The sequence below is a fragment of the Moschus berezovskii genome, chromosome 26 (genome assembly GCF_049115385.1).
Source record: "Moschus berezovskii isolate FMDL1 chromosome 26, NW_MosBer_1.0, whole genome shotgun sequence".
NCBI classification, from domain to species: Eukaryota; Metazoa; Chordata; class Mammalia; order Artiodactyla; family Moschidae; genus Moschus; species Moschus berezovskii.
Genome location: NC_142485.1, coordinates 30,786,373 through 30,808,034, shown reverse-complemented (window position 1 = coordinate 30,808,034; position 21,662 = coordinate 30,786,373). Strand labels below are relative to the sequence as shown.

The following is a 21,662-nucleotide window of genomic DNA, read 5'->3' as shown; positions in this document are numbered from 1 at the left end:
GCAAGAACCCTCAGATTGGTGGTCAAGTCAGACACAAATGTGGGCAGCCTGGGGACCTGGGACTTGGGATGAGCATTCAAATGTGCGGGCCGTCTTGTGGGATGGAGACTTTAAAGTATGAGTCTGCTCTAACCTGGGATGGTGTCAGAATTGAATTGAAATAGTAGGACACCTGATTGCTGTGGGAGGAATGTTGCTGACAAACACAGCGGCTAATGGACTTGCTTCGTTTTTCCAGCCCAGCCTCGGAAGCCCAGAGGCAGCAGGCCTGCACCACCCTAGGGGCCCCTCCACTGGAGGAACCACCCCTGTCCCCTGTTTTTCCAGCTCCACCCCGAGGAGCGACTCCAAGCACCGAAGTCCTCCTCCTCTCCATTGAGCCAGACTTTGAAGATGGCCCCGTGTTCCTCTCCTCCACGCCTTGTGGATCTTCAAGTCCTTTGACCATTCTTCATTCGGGATGGCTTCCAGACCTATAGCTGCCCTGTCACCTGTCTTTCCTTCAGAACTAAATTTTCCTAGACTTTACCAGCTTACTTGAGAGACAACAAAGCTCACAGGAGGTTTTGCAAATCCCGTGGAGACTAGTCAGCTGGACACAAACCGAGCTCTATGAGGCAGACTGAGCCTTCATTCGTGATAGTCCGATCATCTTCTGGCTCAGCAGGGTTTAATATGACAAGTTTTCCAAATGCAGGAGGTAGAACTGACTGGTTGTGATGAATGCATGGAAGCAGCACAGCTCAAGGACCAGGGATTTACAGGTCGGGTTCCCTGGTGGCTCAGATGATAAAGAATCTGCCTGCAATGCAGGAGACCTGGGTTCGATCCCTGGTTCGGGAAGATCCCCTGGAGAAAGGAATGGCAACCCACTCTTGTATTCTTGCCTGGAAAATCCCATGGACAGAGAAGCCTGGCAGGCTACAGTCCGTGGGGTCGCAGAGTCGGACACGACTGAGGGACTAACACTTTTGCAAGACTTGTAACAGCACATGTATGTCGTTTTGTGTGCTGTGCGGTTCACCAGGAGCCTCCCCCAACATCCACTTGGGCGTCAACACCTCTGTGGACGGTATTTTTTTCTCCCATTTTGGCACAGAGCTGTTAAGTGCCACTCTTAGAGTCATCAGCTGTTGGGAGGCAGGGCTGGGCTTGGAACCCGGGGTGTCAGTCTCCTGATCTTTGTGCACCTTCCAGGACCCCACAGCCAGAGGTCACCGCAGGGCCTGTCCCTTGCCTCTTCATTCACCGAGTGGCAGCCAGTTTGGAGACGAGAGTTTGAATAGGATGTGGGTTAAATTCCGCTTTGTTGCTTTCCAACTCTGTGATCCTGGGCAAGCTGCATAACTTGTCCGAGCTTCCGCTTCCTTGCTGGATGTGACAACACCCGCCTCAGAGACTCTGAGGGGTAAGCCCGACACACAGTAGGTGCTCGATAAACAGCCGGGGGCGGTCTCCAGATGCCACCGGCTGCAGGGTGAGGTGCTCGGGGCTTGTGCAGCACGGTTGAACCCTCCTTTGCTTATTTAGCTGTCATATCACATTGCACGCCCGTCCCGTCTCACCCCATAAATCGCTCCCTGGCATTACTACTTTCCAAATCACACTGTTTCATTGACTCTCTGTTTCCTCAATTTCCATCCCTCTTTCTCCAGCTGTAGCTTGTATTTTTCCACGGGAACCTATTTATTAACTTACTGCTTTTCTGGCTTGTACCCTCTTTTGTTCTTTGTGGTCATGCTCACAGCACATGCCAGCTTAGCTTCATTTGCTAATTTCATGTGCTGCTCCCCTCCCCACTCCATTCTACAAGGCAGGGATTCCTGAAGGACTAGGTAGGACGTGTCACTAGCGGTGTCACTAATCGTGAACCCATGGGACACATATGTCCCGGTGGGGAGGGACAGGCGGAAGGGAGATGAAGACTGCCTGATTTGAAAATCCCAGTCTAACTTCCACATGCAAACACACAGCAACGAGGCATCTCAGCCCTGAAGTTGACGGGAGATCTATATGATTGCAGGTAAAGCCACTGGCATTTTTATTAACATGACAGGTTGCTCTGGTGAAACAACTGTTCTTGCTTTTTTTTTTTTGGGAAACAACTATGTTTACTGATTTTAAAAAGTAATAATAACCTGGCTAGTTATGTGAGAAGCTAAGTAACTGAACAGATTACGTGACATAATCAGACTGAGTGGATTACATAACATAATCTAATTACATGACTTAATGAACCTCAAGAAGGGAAGTTGATGAATTTTTCCCTTGTCCTTCCTGGTGGCTTTTACTGATTCGCTTGGTCCTGTGTCTCCTCCCACTCCCCCCCCCGCCCCCGCCACATTATCGCAGCCGTGTAATGCACACCTCACACGTGCAGCCCTGCTGGTGGGGCGCTCCACACCTCCCACGTCCCCAGGCTGGGGGTCCTCAGGTTACTGGTTGAGGAGTCTCCATCCGTCCTGAACCTCCTAGGTCCAGGGACCGCCACACAGCGCCACCTAGCGACATCCTGGGGAGGTGCCCGGGCCCTCCAGACGAAAGCGTGTGTGTGTGTGTGTGTGTGTGTCTGTGTCTGTGTCTGTGTCTGTGTGTACCTAGCGACATCCTGGGGAGGTGCCCGGGCACTCCAGATGAAAGCGTGTGTGTGCGTGTGTGTGTCTGTGTCTGTGTGTACCTAGCGACATCCTGGGGTGCCGGGGCCCTCCAGATGAGTGTATGTGTGTTTGTGTGTATGTGTCTCTGTGTGTGTGTGTGTGTGTGTCTGTGTGTGTATATGTCTGTGTGTGCCTGAGTTGGGGCAGTGTGGACACAGAGATGTCCCTGCGAGTCCTGGGGACCTTGTGTAGTGACTGCACGTGGGAAGAGCATGAGAAGGAAGCAGCGTGGGGACGCTGGAAGGAGTGAGGCGGTTTCTCCAGGAGGTTGTGGCAGTCAGAGGGGCTGACCAACCATCCTGGTTTGCCCGGGACTGAGGAGTTCCAGGGATGCAAAAACATATGACTGACCTGGGCAAGCCGGGACAAGTTGGTGACTCTGTAGTGAACACTTTCTTGGTAAGTCAAATAAAATCTTCGCTGAGGGTCATTTGTCCAGCACCTGCCGGTACCCCTCCTCTGTATGGGGTGGATAGCAGTGCCAGGAGCCCTCCCCCCATTATGAGCCCCTACACTAGCTCAGTGTTTCTAAGGGAAGGACCGGGACAGCGTTCCGAGGAGGAACACTGAGGAGCGGCTGCTCCTGTGCTTACAGATTATGCTCTAGTATTTGCGCCTTGCGGTGATGCCTCACGACACAACCAGCTCACCACCAAACGCCTGCCAGAAGCTTGCTGAACTGGGGAAGCCAGGCGATTACTTGTGAGATGAGTGTTTTGATTTCCAGACTAGATCTTTGTCTCGTTTGTCCATGGTATTAACAACAACAAGTAGCCTTCACCGTTTACCCCCCAGATCAGCAAACCAGTTAATGACGTTTGTTCGGCACTTGCCAGGACCCATCTCTTTGACTCGGCATTTTTGGAGTCCTTTCTAGAGCCGAGCTGAGCTGTCGGGGGTGGGGTGGGGGCACTGTCAGAAATGGGGGTGGCGCTGGGAAGGAGGGTCAGGGTGACAGGAGTGATGGGAGGCCGGGGAGCAGCAGAGGGCGGCCTGGACAGTCAGCAGTCACTGCCGTCTGTCTGTGACCGAGGCATGTGCTTCGGTGAACTGTCCAGCATTGACTCACTTCGTGCTGTTGCATTTGGAGACTATATTAGCACATGCTGTTCTCACCGTTTCCTTTCAATTTTCCCTGGGTGCAGATGAGAAAATAGTAGCTAAGCCACAGAGAAAATTATTCCTGAGGAGGCAGGAGGGTCACCAGGTCTGGGGAAACATCTGGACGCCAGCTCTCGCCTCACACCCCAAAGTGACTTCTCCCCTGATGGCCAAGGAAGTGGAAATCCGTCCTCTGTGGGTTCTGTCCCCTGACCACAGGCTCTGGTGGGGGCCTTGTCTGCGTGGCCCTGCTCTGCCTGGATGATCTCCTCTCCCGTCTTTCTCTGGAAACATGCTGTCTACACCACTGGATCCCAAGCCTGGCTGTGCACACTGCACCCTGAGCTTATCCCGAGTCTCACTTTGGGTGTTTGGGTTTGCAGGTGGGTAAGGCGGCAACCCTGTCTGTGTAATAGTCATCCCCTGGGTGGCTGGGATGCATCGTTCAGCCTGGAAACAGCTGGGAGTCTTTCACCTGGCATTTGTCCTGGGCTGTGTTCAACGATTATCTGTCCTTTCCTGAGAATGCTTCGTCTTAACGCTGGTTGCCACGCTGAGTCTGTGTTTCAGCCGCCGTGGGTGCCGAGTCAGGCTTGGAGTCGCTCACATGGGGTGCTTTCCAAAGAGGAATCATGGCGGCCGACTGGCTTCTCCCAGTATCATTGGCCGGAGCCAGGTTCACTGATGGTTACAGATCTTGACTGTGATCCCTCAAGTCAGCCCCTGAAAGTGTAATTCCTGCTGAGAAGTGGGGTCAGGGACCCGAGTGTCCCTCCTTCTCTCTGGATGAGGCCTCTAACCCCAAGTCTGGGGTGCTGGGGAACAAAGGTGAAATCAGGTCCAATTAAAATCAGTAAGTAAAATGTGAACCCCTCTCTAAGGTGTGTGACAGGCCTAATACAAATTAAATCGACCTTATTCCCCCAGGACAGGGTTCTAGCAGGAGCTTCCCTTGCCCTCCATGTTGCAATAAGCTCACAGCATCTCAGGCTGGAAAAGGCACCTGGTGACGTCTTGGAAGAGGCCTCAGTCAGGACACTTGTGGAAGGGAGCATGGTTTGGCTGGCTCCGGGGTTTTGCTGCCAGGGTTAAGGTCAAGCTAGGTGACAAAGCGCCATGTCTCAGGCTTTGTGGCATCACCATTTTAAACCCTCCTCCCAAGAGGCTTCTTGTGGGGTGACTCCTCAGAACCCCCAAGAGCGGTGGTCACAGACCCTTAGATGTGTGTTTGCCACACTGCTGTGAAAACAAGTCCCCCCAATTGTTTCTCCATCTTAGAAGGCTGCCTCTTTCTAGAACAGAATTTAATGTCTTAGCCCCAGGCCTTGGGCAAGCCCACTGCCATGCACAGCCTCGTTCTGGAAATTGGGAAATGCCAGACAGCAGGAGCAGCAGGGCCCAGAGGCAGCAGAATTCCTTAGAGAAAAGAGAAGAGCTGGAGCAGGGCGCCCAGCGGGTGAGCTTGCTTTTACTTCTTCTTTCCCCCAAGATCGTGTTTGCTGAAGCGCGCCGAGGGTGAGGAGGGCATCGCGTGCCCTCCGACGGCTTATGGTGACAACCCTGGTCACCACCAGAAGGCAAGTGGCTTCCAGCCCCCAACACAGGCATCCTGGACCTCCGGCACCTTAGGCCCGCAGGAAACCGCTCTGGCTGCCACTAAAACTCAGGAGCCATGCTCTCCAGCTTGTCTTGATTTCCCCAAGTATTTTGGGCCCGGGCCTAACTGCTGCTCAGTCCCAGGCCTGAGAATTGAGCCTGGCATTTCATATCCTTTGCCGGTTTTTGAAATAAATCTTTCCCCAGGAGACCAATATGGGCCTTTTTTTGGAAGCTGAAGCCTGCATTTGCTGCATTTCTCTCCACACAGATGAGAGTCCGGAGGATCCACAATGAAGTCCACATCTCACAGTCTTTCACAGCTTCTGACCGCATTCGGCCGCCTTTCTGAGCACGTTGTCAGGAGGGGGACACTGTCCAGGAGAGGCTGTGGGAATCAGTCCCTGAAGCTGAGTGGGGACTGGGGACAGCTGAGGTGTCCGCCCACCCCTGGACTCCAGCTGGGGGCTGACTGGGCCAGGACGATGGCCCCTGGTGGTTTCAACACCTTTTCTCTGTTGAAATCTCTTCTAGGGCTACTAACAGTTCGCTCAGGTGAAAGGCCTGACTTAGCTTTCCTCTCTGGGTACTTAGTCACTGATTTATTAGCCTACAAAGTAAACAATCTGTCAAAAAGACCTTGATGCTGGGAAAGATTGAGGGCAGGAGGATAAGGGGGCAACAGAGGATGAGATGGTTGGATGGTATCATTGACTCAATGGACGTGAGTTTGAGCAAACTCCAGGAGATGGTGAAGGACAGGGAAGCCTGGCCTGCTGCAGTCCATGGGGTTGCAAATAGTCGGACAGATCTGAGCGACTGAACAATAACAACAAGTAATCAAGAACCAACTGTCTATGTTTATGAATTCATTTCCTGATTTCATATTCCACAAATAGGTACTGAGTCTCTGCCATGTACCAGGTTCTACAGAGGAAAACACAGCCTAGGATGCCACAGACCTGCCCTCAAGGAGCGTCCACCCCGGGAAGCATCACTGGGCCTGCCTCCTGAGGGTCTTTGGACCACCCTAGACATTGTGACAACTCCAGTGGCTCAGTGGGTGAAGAATCTGCCTGCAATGCAGGAGACGCAGGAGACGTGGGCTCGATTCCAGGGTCGGGAAGATCTCCTGGAGGAGGAAACTGGCAACTCATTCTGGTATTCTTGCCTGGAGAACCCCATAGACGGAGGAGCCTAGTGGGCTACAGTCCAAAGGTCACAAAGAGTCGGACATGACGACTGAGGGAGCATGCCTGCACACAATCTGCCCAGCCCCTTACTCAGTGCCCCCTGCTGGAGGCATGGATGCAGAGCATGGGTGGATGAAAAGGTTTTCGGGGAAACCCCATGGGCTGGGCCTGGGTGAGTGCGGCCACCTGCATGGCTCAAAAGCTCCAGTGAAGGTGTGACCCTTGTCCCCTGACAAGAACATGCAAAGAGAGGGTTTACAGAGGATGGTGACCAGGTCTTAGGGAGACAGAGGTGGAGGCACCATTTAGGAAGCCCTGTTTCCATGCTTGAAGAAAGGAGCTTGGCAGGTGTGACTGGCTGGGGCTTAACCTAGGCGGGTGGCCTGGGTTTGTTTTTTTTTTCTTTTCTGCTGCTTCATGGTTAGTCTTCTGGGAAAATGAACACATTCAGCTTCCTGCCCCTGTAGGAAAGGAGGCCAGAGAAGGCCAGGATTTCCAACTGGCACTAGTTGGAAATCCAGTCTGTATATTAACTCTCACAATGAAAAACAATCTGTGGGAGCCACTGGGCAGGGGGCCTTGCTTTTATGATGTCAGGATAATGGTGCCATTCCAGGAGACAAAGTCAATCTGCTTCCCTGCCTTTATCTTTTTCAGTGACAGCTCTCCAAGCAACCATTTAAAAAAATAAAAAACAGAAAGAACTCAATGGCATCTTCCTGCTGGAGCAGCTGCCTAAGAGCCTGCAGAACTTAAGTCGGTGGCAAAAAGTTGGTGTTTATATGGGAAGGGCATTTTTGCCAAGGAAACCAAATCTTGCATGTTTATGGGATGGCGGTTGTAGGGGAAAAGGAAGGAAAGATGGGATTCTGTTTTATTGGCCCCAACCAGCAGTAATTTGTCCTGACTCAGCTGTTTTCATATTTAAGCCAGAAAGAAAAAAAAGACTCCTCTGCTAGCCAAACCTCAACTCAGAGCAGCTGCTTTTAAAGCTGAGAAACTGTCCTGCTGCAGATGCAAACTGAGATCCCTCGCTGGGCACTGGTACCGAGGTTACAGAGCAAACACAGTGTTCTGTCCCCACGTGGGGAGAGATTTTGCAAATAAGAATGGGGTAGGTTAACAGTCCTGGCACAGAGCAGCAACAGGGGCATAGAGCGACGCTTTCAATTGTCTGTAGTCAAGTAAGTTTAGTAAACAGCAGGGAGAAGTAAAAGAAAAAAAAATCTAAGCAGGGAAAGAATGGGTGCTCACTTTTAGGATTTTTCAGAAGATAGAGTAAAACCCCAATGTTAAATCTAAGTATCAGAAATTATAAATTAAAATTAGAAATTATAACTTTTAAAATTATAAGTTATGAATTATGAAATTATAAATTTTAACTAGAAATTAAAATCCTTAGATTATTAAATCTAAGGATCAACTATTATAATTTTCATATGTGAACCTTGAAAATAAAAATGTAAATTTGAAGATAGTAAAATGATTAAGATATTCAGTCTAGGAGACTAAGGTACATCAAAAGACTGACTAAAAGATATATAAATTTCTCTTAAGGGGACCAGGGACCGCCGTGATTTTCTAAAGAAACATTTATGTTTTTACGTTATATATACCTTGAGTTACAGTGATATATACTGTATAGTCATTGAACTTTCCTCTTTGAGTTGGCTGCTAGGAAGCTCAGAACCATCTTTGTGAACTGCAGTTCACATCAAGGAATCCCCATTTTCCACACCTGGGTCCTAGATGTCCATTTATTTGCCTGATCAGTGTTTCTGCTGATGGCCACCTGCCCTAACTCTGGCAGATTAAATACCAGTCTTAGGTCTGATATAATCATCCCTTAGTGTCCATAGGGAACTGTTTCCATGACCCCCTTGGGTACCAAAATCCATGGACGCTCACGTCTCTTATACAAAATGGCATAGCATTGCATATAAGGACACACATTCTCCTGTGTATCTTAAATCACCTCTAGATTACTTAAGATACCGCAGTCAATGCAATGTGATATAAATAGCTATAAATATAATGGAAATGTGATGTAAATAGTTGCTGACACTCAGCAAATTCAAGCTTTGCTTTTTGGAGCTTTCGGGAATCTTTTTCCCCCTGAATATTTCTGCTTTGCGGTTGTTTGAATCTACAGATGCGCAACCTCAAATTCAACTGTACAACAACCCTCTTGTGCCAACATCTGCCACTCTCTTTTACCCTCTAGTCTGATCAGTTTGCAGCCCAGCCTCGAATTCATACCGACAAGGACTCAGGCCCTGTCTGGGAACTGACTGTACATGGGACCGCAGATTCCTCTGGAAGGGGGTGGCGGGGTGGACTTTCCCATCTGGCCAGGTATCAAAGCTGATGCAAGAGCCTAGTGAGCATGGTGTCCGGGCAGACAAGGAGAAGGCTGCTGAGGTCTTTAGGGCATCGAGCAATTAGGGTTTGGACTCAGAAGACAAGAGAAGCTCTGTAAAATCAAGTTGGCAAACCCAAGACCTGGACCTGCATGCGGACTCTTGTCTGCCAGTCACTGCTCTTTAAGGTGAAAGCAAAGCGGAGTCTCTCCTGGCTGTTCGCTGCCCTAAAGCAGTTGCTTTGGTTCACAGTAATTGTTCCACTTTCAACTGAATAGGTTACATTGTAAGCCTGGGTAATTGAGTTAAGGCCCGTTTGTTAAAATACAACAAGTCTGGAGCCACGAAGTCTAAACCTTGGCTCTGGGTTGGAGCCTCCCGTTTGCATCTGCAGTCACCTGACCAAGCCTTTCAATTCTCTCAAGAAGGAAATAACGCAGCCAATGAGCGACTTGGGTAAGAACGAACATTTTCAAGTGGAAAAGGTGAGTGATTATTCACCTTTGGCTGTTTGATAGAATTTGTATCATGGATGTCGTGTTTTTATGTTTACCTCAGTTATGAACCATCCTTCGTCGGCCACTAGGGTCAGAGGGGAGACAAACTTCCCTTTCTTGTAATGGAACCTGCTCGGAATGTCTTCCTTCTTGTAGACAGTCATGTGGTCCACTCGCTTCACTTTGGTATGTATCTGTAAAGAGAGCCCAGAAGGACCAGGTTTGTATTCTCTTTCTTACATATACGTGACTGCTTATTGGACCTGAAGGAGAGGATCCTCTTATAAAAAAACTTACTTATGTCAAAAATACTACAGCAAAATTAAAATACGAGTGAGAAATTGGTCTGCCTGGCATTAAATACCCTCAAGCTCAAAGAAATGCATTTATTCTTTAACTAGACCTAGAGCACGTCCTTACCTCCACCTGACTCTAAAAGAATTAGTAGGGATGTCCCTGGCAGTCCAGTGGTTAGGGCTCCATGCTTCCAAAGTATGGGGGGCTTGAGTTCGAACCCTGATCGGGGAACCAGGATCCCACATGCCACATGGCCAAAAAAGAAAAATACTAGTAACTGTTTGCCATTAATTACACCGCTGATCTGATGAAGACGTAAACCCTGTACGTATTTTCAGTATTTAGCAGCAGCTTAAATCTGTATGGCTAAAATTAAAATCAACTGGCTGATGCTTAACCATATCAGACATTCATTCCTGGGTAGACCTGAATAGAAAATTGAGTTTATCCATTCAACTCTGGAAAATAATGAGTCTTTAGGCTGCTTGGTAGAGAGTTTCTAATGGCCCTGGGAGTTATGATTTCCTATATTACAAAACCCATAATTCTTAAGGAAAGGAAGGTGCATCCACAGAAACATTTTAGATAAGTGGAAACTCTGATGGCACGAAGTGGGTCTCACAAACTCTTGTGTCCATCATGTGACAAGCTGTCATCCAAACAGAGCCCGCGCTCCTAAACAATCCACCAACTGCTTTAGGCAGCTTGCACCTGCCTGACGTACACACCACATTGGAAGCAAGAAGCTCTTCCCAGCTCACAAGCCGCTGATCCTCTGGCATCCTGCGGCCCAGGTGCCAAGTTGGAGACACGGGTGGTGCTCCATGCCCATGAAACAGAACTTCTTCGCAAGAAGCCATTGACTGTGGGAGCTGCCAGCGTGGAAAATATTCTTCCCAGTTTCTCACTTACGGAGTTCACAGAATGCTGAGCATACATGTTGAATACCTGCACTTGCTGACCATGGAGCTTGAGAAAAAGGGGGGCATCTGTGTGGGGAGGGGATGAGGCTGGGGGAACAGCTTTGTGGGCACCGTGTTCCTCAACCCCACACAGATCTCAGACTCTTAGGTGGGAGGGAGCAGGCAGGATTGGGATGGGGGGGTCTCTCTCTGGGCCAAAAGGCAGGACACTGCCTCCCCCGCAGCCTGAACCAGTGCTCCATCAACACCAGCTGCCGTGAGGATGGGTGGAGGCACCAGGCCCAGCTGAGGCCCATTCCTGTCTCCCTGTGGGCAGCACCCCACTGCAGGTGACGTGGGACCCCTGGAGGAAGATGGCAATTCTCTCCAGGAGTGGGCGGAAGCCCCAGGGCCTGCACTGGGAGACGACCAGGCCACACGGGGCCAAGCAGTCAGCCAGAGGTGCCACTTGCTCCTTTAGCTCCTCAGAGTGGTGTGCCAGCCACTCAGACGGAAGTATTGTTCAGAGGGACAGGTGAGTGGGGGGTCTCACCAATCCCAGGTGCCCAGTTCCCGGAGGGCAAGGACTGCCACACCCTCTTGGGAATGGCGCTCTCCAGGGGTGATCACTGTCCTTGGTGACCGTCTGCGGTCCCTGCCGTGGGCCCAGCAAGCTTCTCTGTGCTTCAGAGCCACTCAGGAGAGTGGCGATGATGCCACCAGCTGCCAGGACAGAGACGCAGCAGGAAAACCGGTCAGGGAGCCGCTCAGCAGCTGAGGGTTGGAGCCCCATCCCTGGCCGACCTATGGCACGTGCAGCCTGAGCCCGAGTTCACTGGTCACCTTCTCCCTGTGCCCTGATGGGAACAGGCTGGACTGGCCGCTTTCTTCCAGAGAAGAGCACCTGGTGCGGGCATCTGCTGTGCCCAGCTATGCCTGACACGTGCTGCATGTTGGCCAAGAAGAAAGCAGCCCCGTTAGGGGCTGAGCCCCTGGCATGCTGAGCACTGCACATCCTTCGTCTCGCTTCAGAGCCACTAACATTCCGAGCTCATCTCAGACAAGAGAGGACACGGGAGGATGAACCGCTGGACAGAGGTCACCTGGCGAGGGAGTGGCCGGGTGGGTCATCTATCTCCAGAGTCCTGGCATCCTGAGGTTGCCCGGCATTTCCGCCTTGAAGCTACAGATAAAGACCCAGCACAGACACCCCCGTCCCCCACGACTCGGCCCACCACCCACCCTTCTTACCTCAGAATGCTTCCCGGGGGCTGGCCACAGGCTCACGACTGGCCCTCGCCCCTTCAGCTGCTGCAGGTCACGGAGGCTGATGTAGTTATCCAGCTCGATCACTTTGTCTGTCCAGGAAATGTCAGTCATCCCGTGATCTGAGAAGATGATGACGTTAAGGTTGTCCTGCAGCTCCCGTTCCTTGGGGCGGGGTGGGGGGCAGGAGAGGCAGTCAGGACGGCGTACCTGCTGTCTTGCAAAGAGGTGTTTTCTTTTCTTTTTTTTTAACTTAATTTTTTTTCACACCAAAACATTTTATATGGGGGTATAGCCAATTAACAATGTTATGACAGTTTCAGGTGGACAGTGAAGGGACTCAGCCGTACATATACATGTATCCATTCTCCCCCCAAACTCCTCTCCCATCCAGGCTGCCACACAACACTGAGCAGAGTTCCCTGTGCTCTACAGTAGGTTTTTGTTGGTTATCCTTTTTAAATATAATAGTGTGCACCTGACCTTCCCAAAGTCCTTACTTAACTTACGGGCTATAGGAGAAAGAGTTCGTCCTCAGTTCTGAATTTAATCATCTACTTGTCTGCCTTGATGCAACACGGCTCAAAATCGTAACAGAAGCATTTTGGGGAGGGGAGCCCAGGAGCCCACGCTGAACATGATACATACAGGCTCCAGGATTTTAAGGTGGCCGTTTGGTTTTCATCCTCTGGGGCTTGCAACATACTCATGTGGGAAATATGACGTGCCCATTTTACACATTTGAAAACTTAAGCACAGGAAAATTTTTAAAATTAATACTTTAAGTCAGACAGAGAAAGTAAAATATCATATGATATCATTTTTATGTGGAATCTAAAAAAAATGCTTGAAATTATTTACAAAAAAAAATTAGACTCATGGGCATAGAAATCAAACTTATGGCTACCAAAGGGGAAAGTGGAAGAAGAAGGATAAATTAGGAGGTTGGGACAGGGAGGCCTGGCATGCTGTGATTCATGGGGTCGCAGAGAGTCGGACACGACTGAGCGACTGAACTGAACTGTATATAAAGTAAACAATACGGTGGTGGTGGCAGTTTAGTCACTAAGTCGTGTCCGACTCTTTGCACACCCCTGGACTGTGGCCCACCAGGCTCCTCTGTCCATGGGATTCTCCAGGCAAGAATACTGGAGTGGTTTGCCATGCCCTCCTCCAGGGGATCTTCCTGACTCAGGGATCGAACCCGCATCTCCTGAAGCTCCTGTTTGGCAGGTGTATTCTTTACCACTGGGCCACCTGGGAATACTGTAAAAATACAAGGGACTATATTCAATACATTGTAATAGCCTATAATGAAAAAGAACCATATACATATATGTGTGTGTGTGTAACTGAATCGCTTTGCTGTACACCTAAAATTAGCACATTGCAAATGAACTCTACTGCCATAAAAAAATAAAATTAAGAAATAATACTTTGCTTAAAGTCATTCAGTAAGGGTGTGGCAGGATCAGGGAGAGAACCCAGGCCTGGTTTCGATGCCCATGGCGACCTGGTGACCAGACTGATAGCTTTGGGGTAAAGCATCAGCCCATCTCACCCGCTGAGCCAGGCAGCCATGCAGATCGGGTCACTTCAGCGCCACCGGCCTGGCTGCTCACAGGGGCTATGGTGGTGTTTGGGGAGATGCTGTATGAAGAAAGGGCTTCCCTGGGGGCTCAGCTGGTGAAGAATCCGCCTGCAATGCGGGAGACCTGGGTTCGATCCCTGGGTTGGGAAGATCCCCTGAAGAAGGGAAAGGCAACCCACTCCAGTATTCTGGCCTGGAGAATTCCAGGGACAGTATAGTCCATGGGGTCTCAAAGAGTTGGACACGACTGAGCTACTTTCACTGTATGAAGAAAAAGAGAACCTACCCCCAGACCCTCGAGCTGGCCCAGTCAGCTCTCGGAGTAAGAAGGGTGATGTTGAGGGCTGGGACAGTCCAGGAAACAGGGGAGAGGGACAGAGGGGGCTTAGCCCAGGGGGCTGGGCTTCCGGTCACCTGGATCCACTTGGTCATGTACGCCATTGCGGTGTCCACGGCCTTCACGGCGTCGTTCCTCTGAGGCGACGAGGGCCCGTAATGGTGGCCTTCCACGTCGACGCGCTCGTAGTAGATGGCCGCCAGGTCTGCCTGGCCACTCCTGGAGGGCAGGGAGAGAGGTGCGGCTGAGAGAAGCCCCCCAGCCTTCTCCCCTCCCGACCTGCAGCCCTGGTGGGGCCTGTAGGCTGAGCGCAGCTGACACCCTAAAACAAGCAAGCGGGTTCTCCCAGGGAGAGACAGGAAGAGTGCATCCAGACCTGCCAGTCCCGAGCACCATGGTGACGAAAGCCACAGGATGTGCTTCTGCGTCACCTCCCCTCTCAGCTCATCAGGACCCAGGAGTCAGAAGAGGTGGCCACAGGCAGGGGACGGTTCTGAAAGCCCTTCTCCCTGCCAGGTGACTTCGGAAGATGACAGAAAAGAGGAGCGATCATTCACGTAACGGCTGTCCCATTGCTGCTGGCCTTCGAGGAAGCCTCTAAAGAAAGCACTGAGCTGTAGTTGTACCTGACTGGGAGGGATAAGAGCAAGCTTTAACCAGGCCACCTTGCAGGAGGCAGACAGGTTTGTGTTCAAGGCTTGACATCAGTAGACACCCCCAGCACGCTTGTTCCCTGGGCACCCAGGAAGGCTCAGCTCCAGGGTGGACACAGAGTGAATTCTAGCGCTGACCACACTTCCTGCCTCCCAGAAAGACTCGGTGCTGGCTAAACGCCCCCTCTGGGCCAGAGTACTGGTGGTAAAAACCCAGCTATGTAAGCCTCCACGCAGGGCTGAGACAGAGTGGGAACTAGACAGATGGACTGGACTAGGAGGCTGAGGGAGTCAGGGAGGAGAGAAAACACGGGGCCATGTGCCCTCCCTGCCCTGCACAGCGGGGGGCTTCCCACCGTAACTGCCCCATCCCCAACCCCTCCCAAAGCAGGGGAACAGAACTGCATTGGTGAGGATGCTGGTGATGACAAGTGTAGCAGTACAAGCAACTGACAAAAGAGGAAGCAGTGGAAAAGGAATGAAGGCTAACTCCTTTGCTTGGACTTTACAAGGATTAATAACAAATACTCTTGGCAGACTGCCTCATTTATCTCAAAAAACTCTATCTAAACACACAAGGGAGGCGGCAAGGCCTCTCTGGGTGTGGTCTCCCTGACCCTTAGAATGAGAGAATGTGTGTCCTTAACGCCTGCAGCGCCTTGGGCCTTGCGATCTACAGCAGTGGAAAAAGAACCCCAGAGTAGTTCAAGAGTGTGGTTGCAAGAACGAACCCCGCCTGTCCTTCAGGTCTCAGGGAGATGTGTCTCCTTCAGGAGCATGTCTGGATGCCCAGGCTCAGCTGGGTCGTCCTTCCGGGCGCTCCTGCAGCAGGTTCATCTCCATGCTGTGATTCTTCACACTGTGCTCTAATCGCCCATTTATGTAGCCTTCTCCCCTCTAAAGTGCGGGGTTCTTTCGCCCTGCGGTGCATTCATTCTCCATCGTATCTCAGCTCAGCCTAGGATCTGGCATACAGTAGGAGCTCTGTAACTGTCGGTCGGAGGTTTAATAATAATAAGCGCTCAATGTGGGTGTGCGGGCTAGGTCGCTTCAGTTGTGTCCGACTCTTTGTGATCCCACGGACTGTATAGCCCACCAGGGTCCTCTGTCCATGGGATTCTCTAGGCAAGAATACTGGAGTGGGTTGCCATGGCCTCCTGCAGGGGATCTTCCCAACCCAGGGATCGAACCTGCATCTCCTGCATTGCAGGTAGATTTTTTACAGCTGAGGCACAGAGTGGGGAAGCCCCAAGTGCTCAATAAATGATATATATTCTGGGTCAGGCACTATGTTGAGGGTTTTTTATGCATTAGCAGAATTCATCCTTACAGCAACCCTATCAGGCATGAAAAACCGAAAAAAGAGAGTTCAAGATGGTTGTCCATATCACTCAGCTCATGAGAAGTGGAGCCAGTACTGAGACCCCGGTGGGGCTGACTCGACATCCTGATCCAACACCCTGAAAGGACTCAGCAGCCCACACCAATGGGGAAACATTCTGCTTAACCCAACTGACTTGTGGAAATGGTTCTCATTCGGCTATCAGGTCCCGCCAACCCCAAGAAAGCTGGGTGTGAGGCGTGGCGAAGGCAGCGGCGAGACGTATGTAGTCACTCTCATTTCCTGGTGTGAGCTCTGTGGGATGGGCCTCCAGGCTGTGGGTCTGTGGTGAAGAGCGTCCCCAGAGAACAGCTTTGGCAGATTTTGCAGGTGAGGAAATAGGCCAAAAAGGATGCAGGGAGTTACTTGGCCTCGCAGACCTGAGTCACGGCTTCTGTGCTGTGTGTGTTTAGTTGCTCAGTTGTGTCTGATTTTTTGTGACCCCGTGGACTGTGGCCCACCAGGCTCCTCTGTCCATGGGATTCTCCAGGCAACAATACTGGAATGGGTTGCCACACCCTCCTCCAGGGGATCTTCCCAACCCAGGGATAGAATCCAGGTCTCCCGCACTGCAGATGGATTCTTTGCAGTCTGAGCCACCAGGAAAGCCAAAGAATACTGGAGAGGGTAGCCTATCTCTTCTCCAGGGGGAGTCATGGCTAGGACTCAAGATTGTGAACTTTCCACGTGCAAGGTCGGGACACTTTGCTCCGCAAGCCCAGGCTTTTGAATGTCCACACTGATGCCATTCACTGCACAGGGATGAAGTCCAGAGCAGGTTCAGCCTGGCATCTTCCTTCTCCACAGTCATACTCATCAAGAAGGCACAACCTTTAATGATACTGTGACGTCCTCATACCTCGAGGTGTACTTCATTCATGGTTTGGAGGATACACTGGTTTCAAGGTAAGGGAAATTGCCCGTCAGGCATGATTTTCTCTTTTTAGAACAAAACAGACGGATCCTTCTTTAACAAATACCATGTCCTCTCTCCTCCATGATGTTGTTCAGTTGCTAAGTCATGTCCGACTCTGTGACCCCACGGACAGCAGCACACTGGGCTTCCCAGTCCTTCACTATCTCCCAGAGCTTGCTCAATCTCATGTCCATTGAGTCAGTGATGCCATCCAACCATCTCATCCTCTCTTGCCCCCTTCCCCTCCTGCCCTCAGTTTTCTTAGCATCAGGGTCTTTTCCAATGAATCGGCTGTTCACATCAAGTGGCCAAAGTATTGGACTTTAAGCTTCAGCATCAGTCCGTCCTCCATGGTGGGGACTGGGTTAAGTTATTATTTGGTTGTTTCTCACAAATAATATTATCATCATTCATACTTGCTAACATGTGGATGATTAATAACAAATCCCCCTGCATTTACAGACAGCAGAGAACAAAATGTCACTGAAGGTCCCCATAATGTAGGCAGTGGGGAAGAGTTCTTACTCAGGAATGGCATTTTCATGCCTATCCCTAAACTTTTTTGAGGCCCATGTTCATTACACTGATGGGCTGATGGCATTTTCTCCACCATGTTTGTGCATAGTGGAACTTTCCACAAAATCATGCCCTCAGACATGCCTCCCCGTTTAGCTGCCTTATGTACTTGAGCCTGGAGCATCCAAGACGTGCTGGTCCACACAGCACATCCTGTGTTCACTGTGCATACCTCCAGGGTGGGGCTGGACTTGGGGAGAATTTCACAAGGTTGACGGGTTGCACTGAAGTTCAATGAAATTCTTTCAGGTCATTACGTTTTAGACACTGTGCCTTAATACAGCAGCCACTGGGCCAGCTTCTTTAAGGCTGTTTGGCATATTCACAAATCTCCATGTGGTCAGAAAGCTAGTAAGTCTCACAGGTTTACCTGATGGCTTTGTGTCAGGAAGCTGTCAACCCCAGATGCCAGGAACACTGGAGCTGCGATGCTTGCGATTTGGGGATTTATATGCATGCCTTTTGTGAAAGACGTCTATGTGGGAGCGCGTTGATTCATGAGGGACCGGAGTCTTCAAGGGCTGAGCGTGCTTGCCTGTTTGGAGCTTAGCTGACAAATTCTTGGTGGCCAGCTGTTTTCCACATGGATCTGGTCTCCATCACAGGTCAGCTCATTTGTAACGGAGGGGCCGGGTGAGGAGCGATGGATGGGAATGCCTACAGATCTGTTTCTGGCCCTTTATAGCCTCCAGCCCAGGAACCATGCCAGAAAGACATGTGGCCATGAGCCCAGTTACCTGAAAGCTATGTGGGGGTCCCAGCCCTGGGGTTTCAGGGACACCCAGATCTCCCATCACCTTAGGATTCTGTCCAGATCTCTTTGCAATGTAAAAAAGTTCAGGATGTCACATCCATTCTGTCCAGATCTCTTTGCAATATAAAAAATTTCAGGATGTCACATCCATTTTCCTTACTGAAGTGGATTTGAAAGAAGGAATTAGGCAGAGAGAAACGGAGGCAGCTTAAAGGGATAGTTGAAATTGTTGACTAGGAGAAAATTCAAGACTTAGAAGTTAAGTCAGTTTCCCTGACTCTCGTCTGCTATTCAGGAGAGCTCTACTGACTTCTGCATTTTTCAAACTGGGTGTGATGATAGTTAAGAAGAAGAAGAAGAAAAAAAAAGCTTTTACGTTCTAATATGCCATAGGCTTTGTACGTTTCCAAAGAAGGTGGCAGAGTAGCAGTTTCTCCAAACGTTTTCCACCACAGATCATCCCTTTTTTATTTTTTGCTAAAAACTTTTCAGTGTCTTCTGAGAGCCAAGCATTCACTATATCATGATTAGAGAAACGCTGACATTCACACTGCTTCTCTACTATCCATCAACATAGAGAAGAAAGTCCCAAATACCTGGAGACTTCCTTGCTCTCAATTCAGTGTTTCCAAAGACCGCCCCTACCTAAAGTTTCTCACGCTAGCTGGTAACAATCACCACGTGAAAGGCTCACCACCTCTCTGAAACATTGAACCTATCCCAAAGGGTTCTTAATCCACTTGAGCATTCTTTATTGGTCCTGGAAACAAGGAAGAATACTGGCATGGCTAAGAATTTGGGACACTCACTTGAGGACGTCAAGAGCGCCGCTGACCGCGTTGACAAAATTGATATCCGTTGGGACAGATTTATACTCGAGGCAGTAAGTAGGTCTGACGCCAAGAATCTCAACCTCACAACCTAAGGAGGAGAAAGATGGTAAATGGTTACCTTCTTCAGTAATCAAGATAGGTCATGGGACAATTTTAGGAAGCAAATAACATTATTTGAAACAAAAACTTGTGTTCCTTTTTATTAAATAAAAATGTATTAGTGATAGGTGGTGTATTTAGCTCTAATTTTGTTTAAGTGGGTCTTAAATGTCATTTCCATACAACACTTGGGTAGGAGGAGAAGGGGGTGACTGAGGGTGAGATGGTCAGATGGCATCACAGACTCAATGGACTTTGAGCAACTCTGGGAGATAGTGAAGGACAGGGAAGCCTGGCATGATGCAGTCCATGGGATCTCAAAGAGTTGAATACAACTGAGTGATTGAATGATGAATGACAATACAACACTGGCATCTTCTGACAAGAAGTAGCAAAATTGGTTAATGGTTATCTTTCTCAGTTTGAAACAATGACAAAAATTAATTAGAACACAAAATGTCTCAATTAAAACTTTTTTTCTATAGAATTTTTACAACTACTAATTCTTCTAGTGTATCTTTGCCTGTTCTAGAATCAAGTAGGGAAAGTGAAAGTCGCTCAGTCATGTCTGACTCTTTGCAACCCCGTGGACTATTCAGTCCATGGATTTCTCTAGTCCAGAATATTGGAGTGGGAAGCCTTTCACTTCTCCAGGGGATCTTCCCAACCCAGGATTCGAACCCAGGTCTCCCGCACTGTAGGCAGATTCTTTACCAGCTGAGCCACAGGGGAAGCCCAGTATCAAGTATAAGGTAGTATCTGACTAGCCTGGGAGTAATAGTCTGACTGGACTCAGAAGTACTGTACTGATGGAAATGCCTAAAAATCACTGAGTTCAAGCAAGGATTCTAAGCTAAACTCTTGCCTCTTCCAAACTGAAGTAAAAGAATGAAAGGCATTTAGATGTTAGGAGCTGCTGTGGTCTCGGTTTTTTCATCACAGGCCCTGAACAAGTTGAAGTGGTTGCCCTGAGAAAGACACCAAACCTTATCATCAGAAAATAGAGCAGGAGAGGAATGAGCCAGCCTCAGTTTAAAATAGTTGAGTCTATTTCTTGGGTACCAACTAGGTCAGTATGCTCAGACATAGCATCTCCATCCGGTTTTGTTCTAGAATCTAGCCTAGTGGGAGAGGACCTCGTGAAAACAGTGTCCGACTTGGTCTCCAGTGAGGTGCCTGTTTACTGGGTGAGAACTCAGACACAGGCACATGTAATTCAGATATCGTTTCCTCCTGGAAGCTTTCCTCGAATCCCCATTTGGACTCAGTCTTATAGACTGTGTCTGGCCGATGTGTTGGGGGATGGAGGTGGAAAGAAAGAGATGCCCCAAGCGATGAGAGCAGTGGAAACAAGAATTCAAAGGGAGAAACAATACAGTGTGTGGAGACCAGCAAGTACGGCAACATTCCCAGGCAAGGAGGGGTCTGGAGGCCAGACGGTGAGCTTTCTTGTAGCCCAGAGAAAATGAGTCCCACGTAAACTTGGTACAATCCTTATGAATCCTATATAATACTGGATTGTGCCTCCATTTTATTAGGCGGAGCTGAGTCAGAAAGGTGGTGAGATTTTCCCACCGCCACAGGGCAAGTGTGAGGAGGAGCTAGCATTAGAATCTAGGGTTACCTGACTCGGAAACTTCAGGTATTCTTTTAAAATAGTACCTGATGAATTCAGACATGCATGGACAGAAATTATGGAAACTAAGGACAGAGATATTGCAATACTATTAAGATTTATTCAAGTTTATTGAGAAATAAGTCAAAATAAAACAATCTAAGAATGAACAAGATAGGGTTTTAAAATAAAACAACAGCAAATGATGAAGTCTCAAAAAACAGTTCAGTTCAGTTCAGTCGCTCAGTCATGTTCCACTCTTTGCGATCCCATGAATCACAGCATGCCAGACCTCCCTGTCCATCACCAACTCCCGGAGTTCACTCAAACCCACCTCCATAGAGTTGGTGATGCCATCCAGCCATCTCATTCTCTGTCGTCCCTGTCACCTCCCGCCACCAATCCCTCCCAGCATCAGAGTCTTTTCCAGTGAGTCAACTCGTCGCATGAGGTGGCCAAAGTATTGGAGCTTCAGCTTTAGCATCAGTCCTTCCAGTGAACACCCAGGATTGATCTCCTTTAGAATAGACTGGTTGGATCTCCTTGCAGTCCAAGGGACTCTCAAGAGTCTTCTCCAGTACCACAGTTCAAAAGCATCAATTCTTTGACCACCAATAAGTATGTGAAAATTTTTTTTGAAAAATAAATTGCATATTTTAAAAATGTTTAATATAATAACCTGTATCCAAAGTTCCAAGTTATTTCAACAAAAATGAAAGGAAAAGCATTTTTATTTTTGTTAGCAGGAAGGAATCATTACTATATGGCTTTTATTCTAGACACTGATTTTAAAAGATTGGAATATACAGAAAAAAGCTGTATGCATAACTTCCAAATCACTAAAGGAAAAAAAAAGATGCGTAAAAATCAAAGTACATGAGAAGTTTTTTTTAAAAAGGAAATATCCAAGAAGCACCAATACTGAAAGCTTAGTTAAAGAGAAAATCAAATATACTTGTTTCAAAATAAATGTGAATGGGTTACACTCTATTCTTGCAAGAATGTCAACATGAAGTAACTATAAACTATTTTAAATTT

The 21,662-nt window shown here is 49.1% G+C and overlaps 1 protein-coding gene across 1 annotated transcript in view; it reads right to left on the bottom strand.

The window, feature by feature from the left end:
- ENPP6 (ectonucleotide pyrophosphatase/phosphodiesterase 6) overlaps positions 1–21,662 on the bottom strand; it is a 46,753-nt gene that overhangs the window by 6,239 nt on the left and 18,852 nt on the right. The window contains exons 3-6 of the mRNA XM_088832668.1: positions 18,887–18,998; positions 13,875–14,016; positions 11,855–12,034; positions 9,461–9,598 (exon numbers count right to left, since the gene is read on the bottom strand). Coding sequence (XP_088688794.1) covers positions 9,461–9,598; positions 11,855–12,034; positions 13,875–14,016; positions 18,887–18,998 — 572 coding nt within the window. The remainder of the gene's footprint in view (positions 1–9,460; positions 9,599–11,854; positions 12,035–13,874; positions 14,017–18,886; positions 18,999–21,662) is intronic.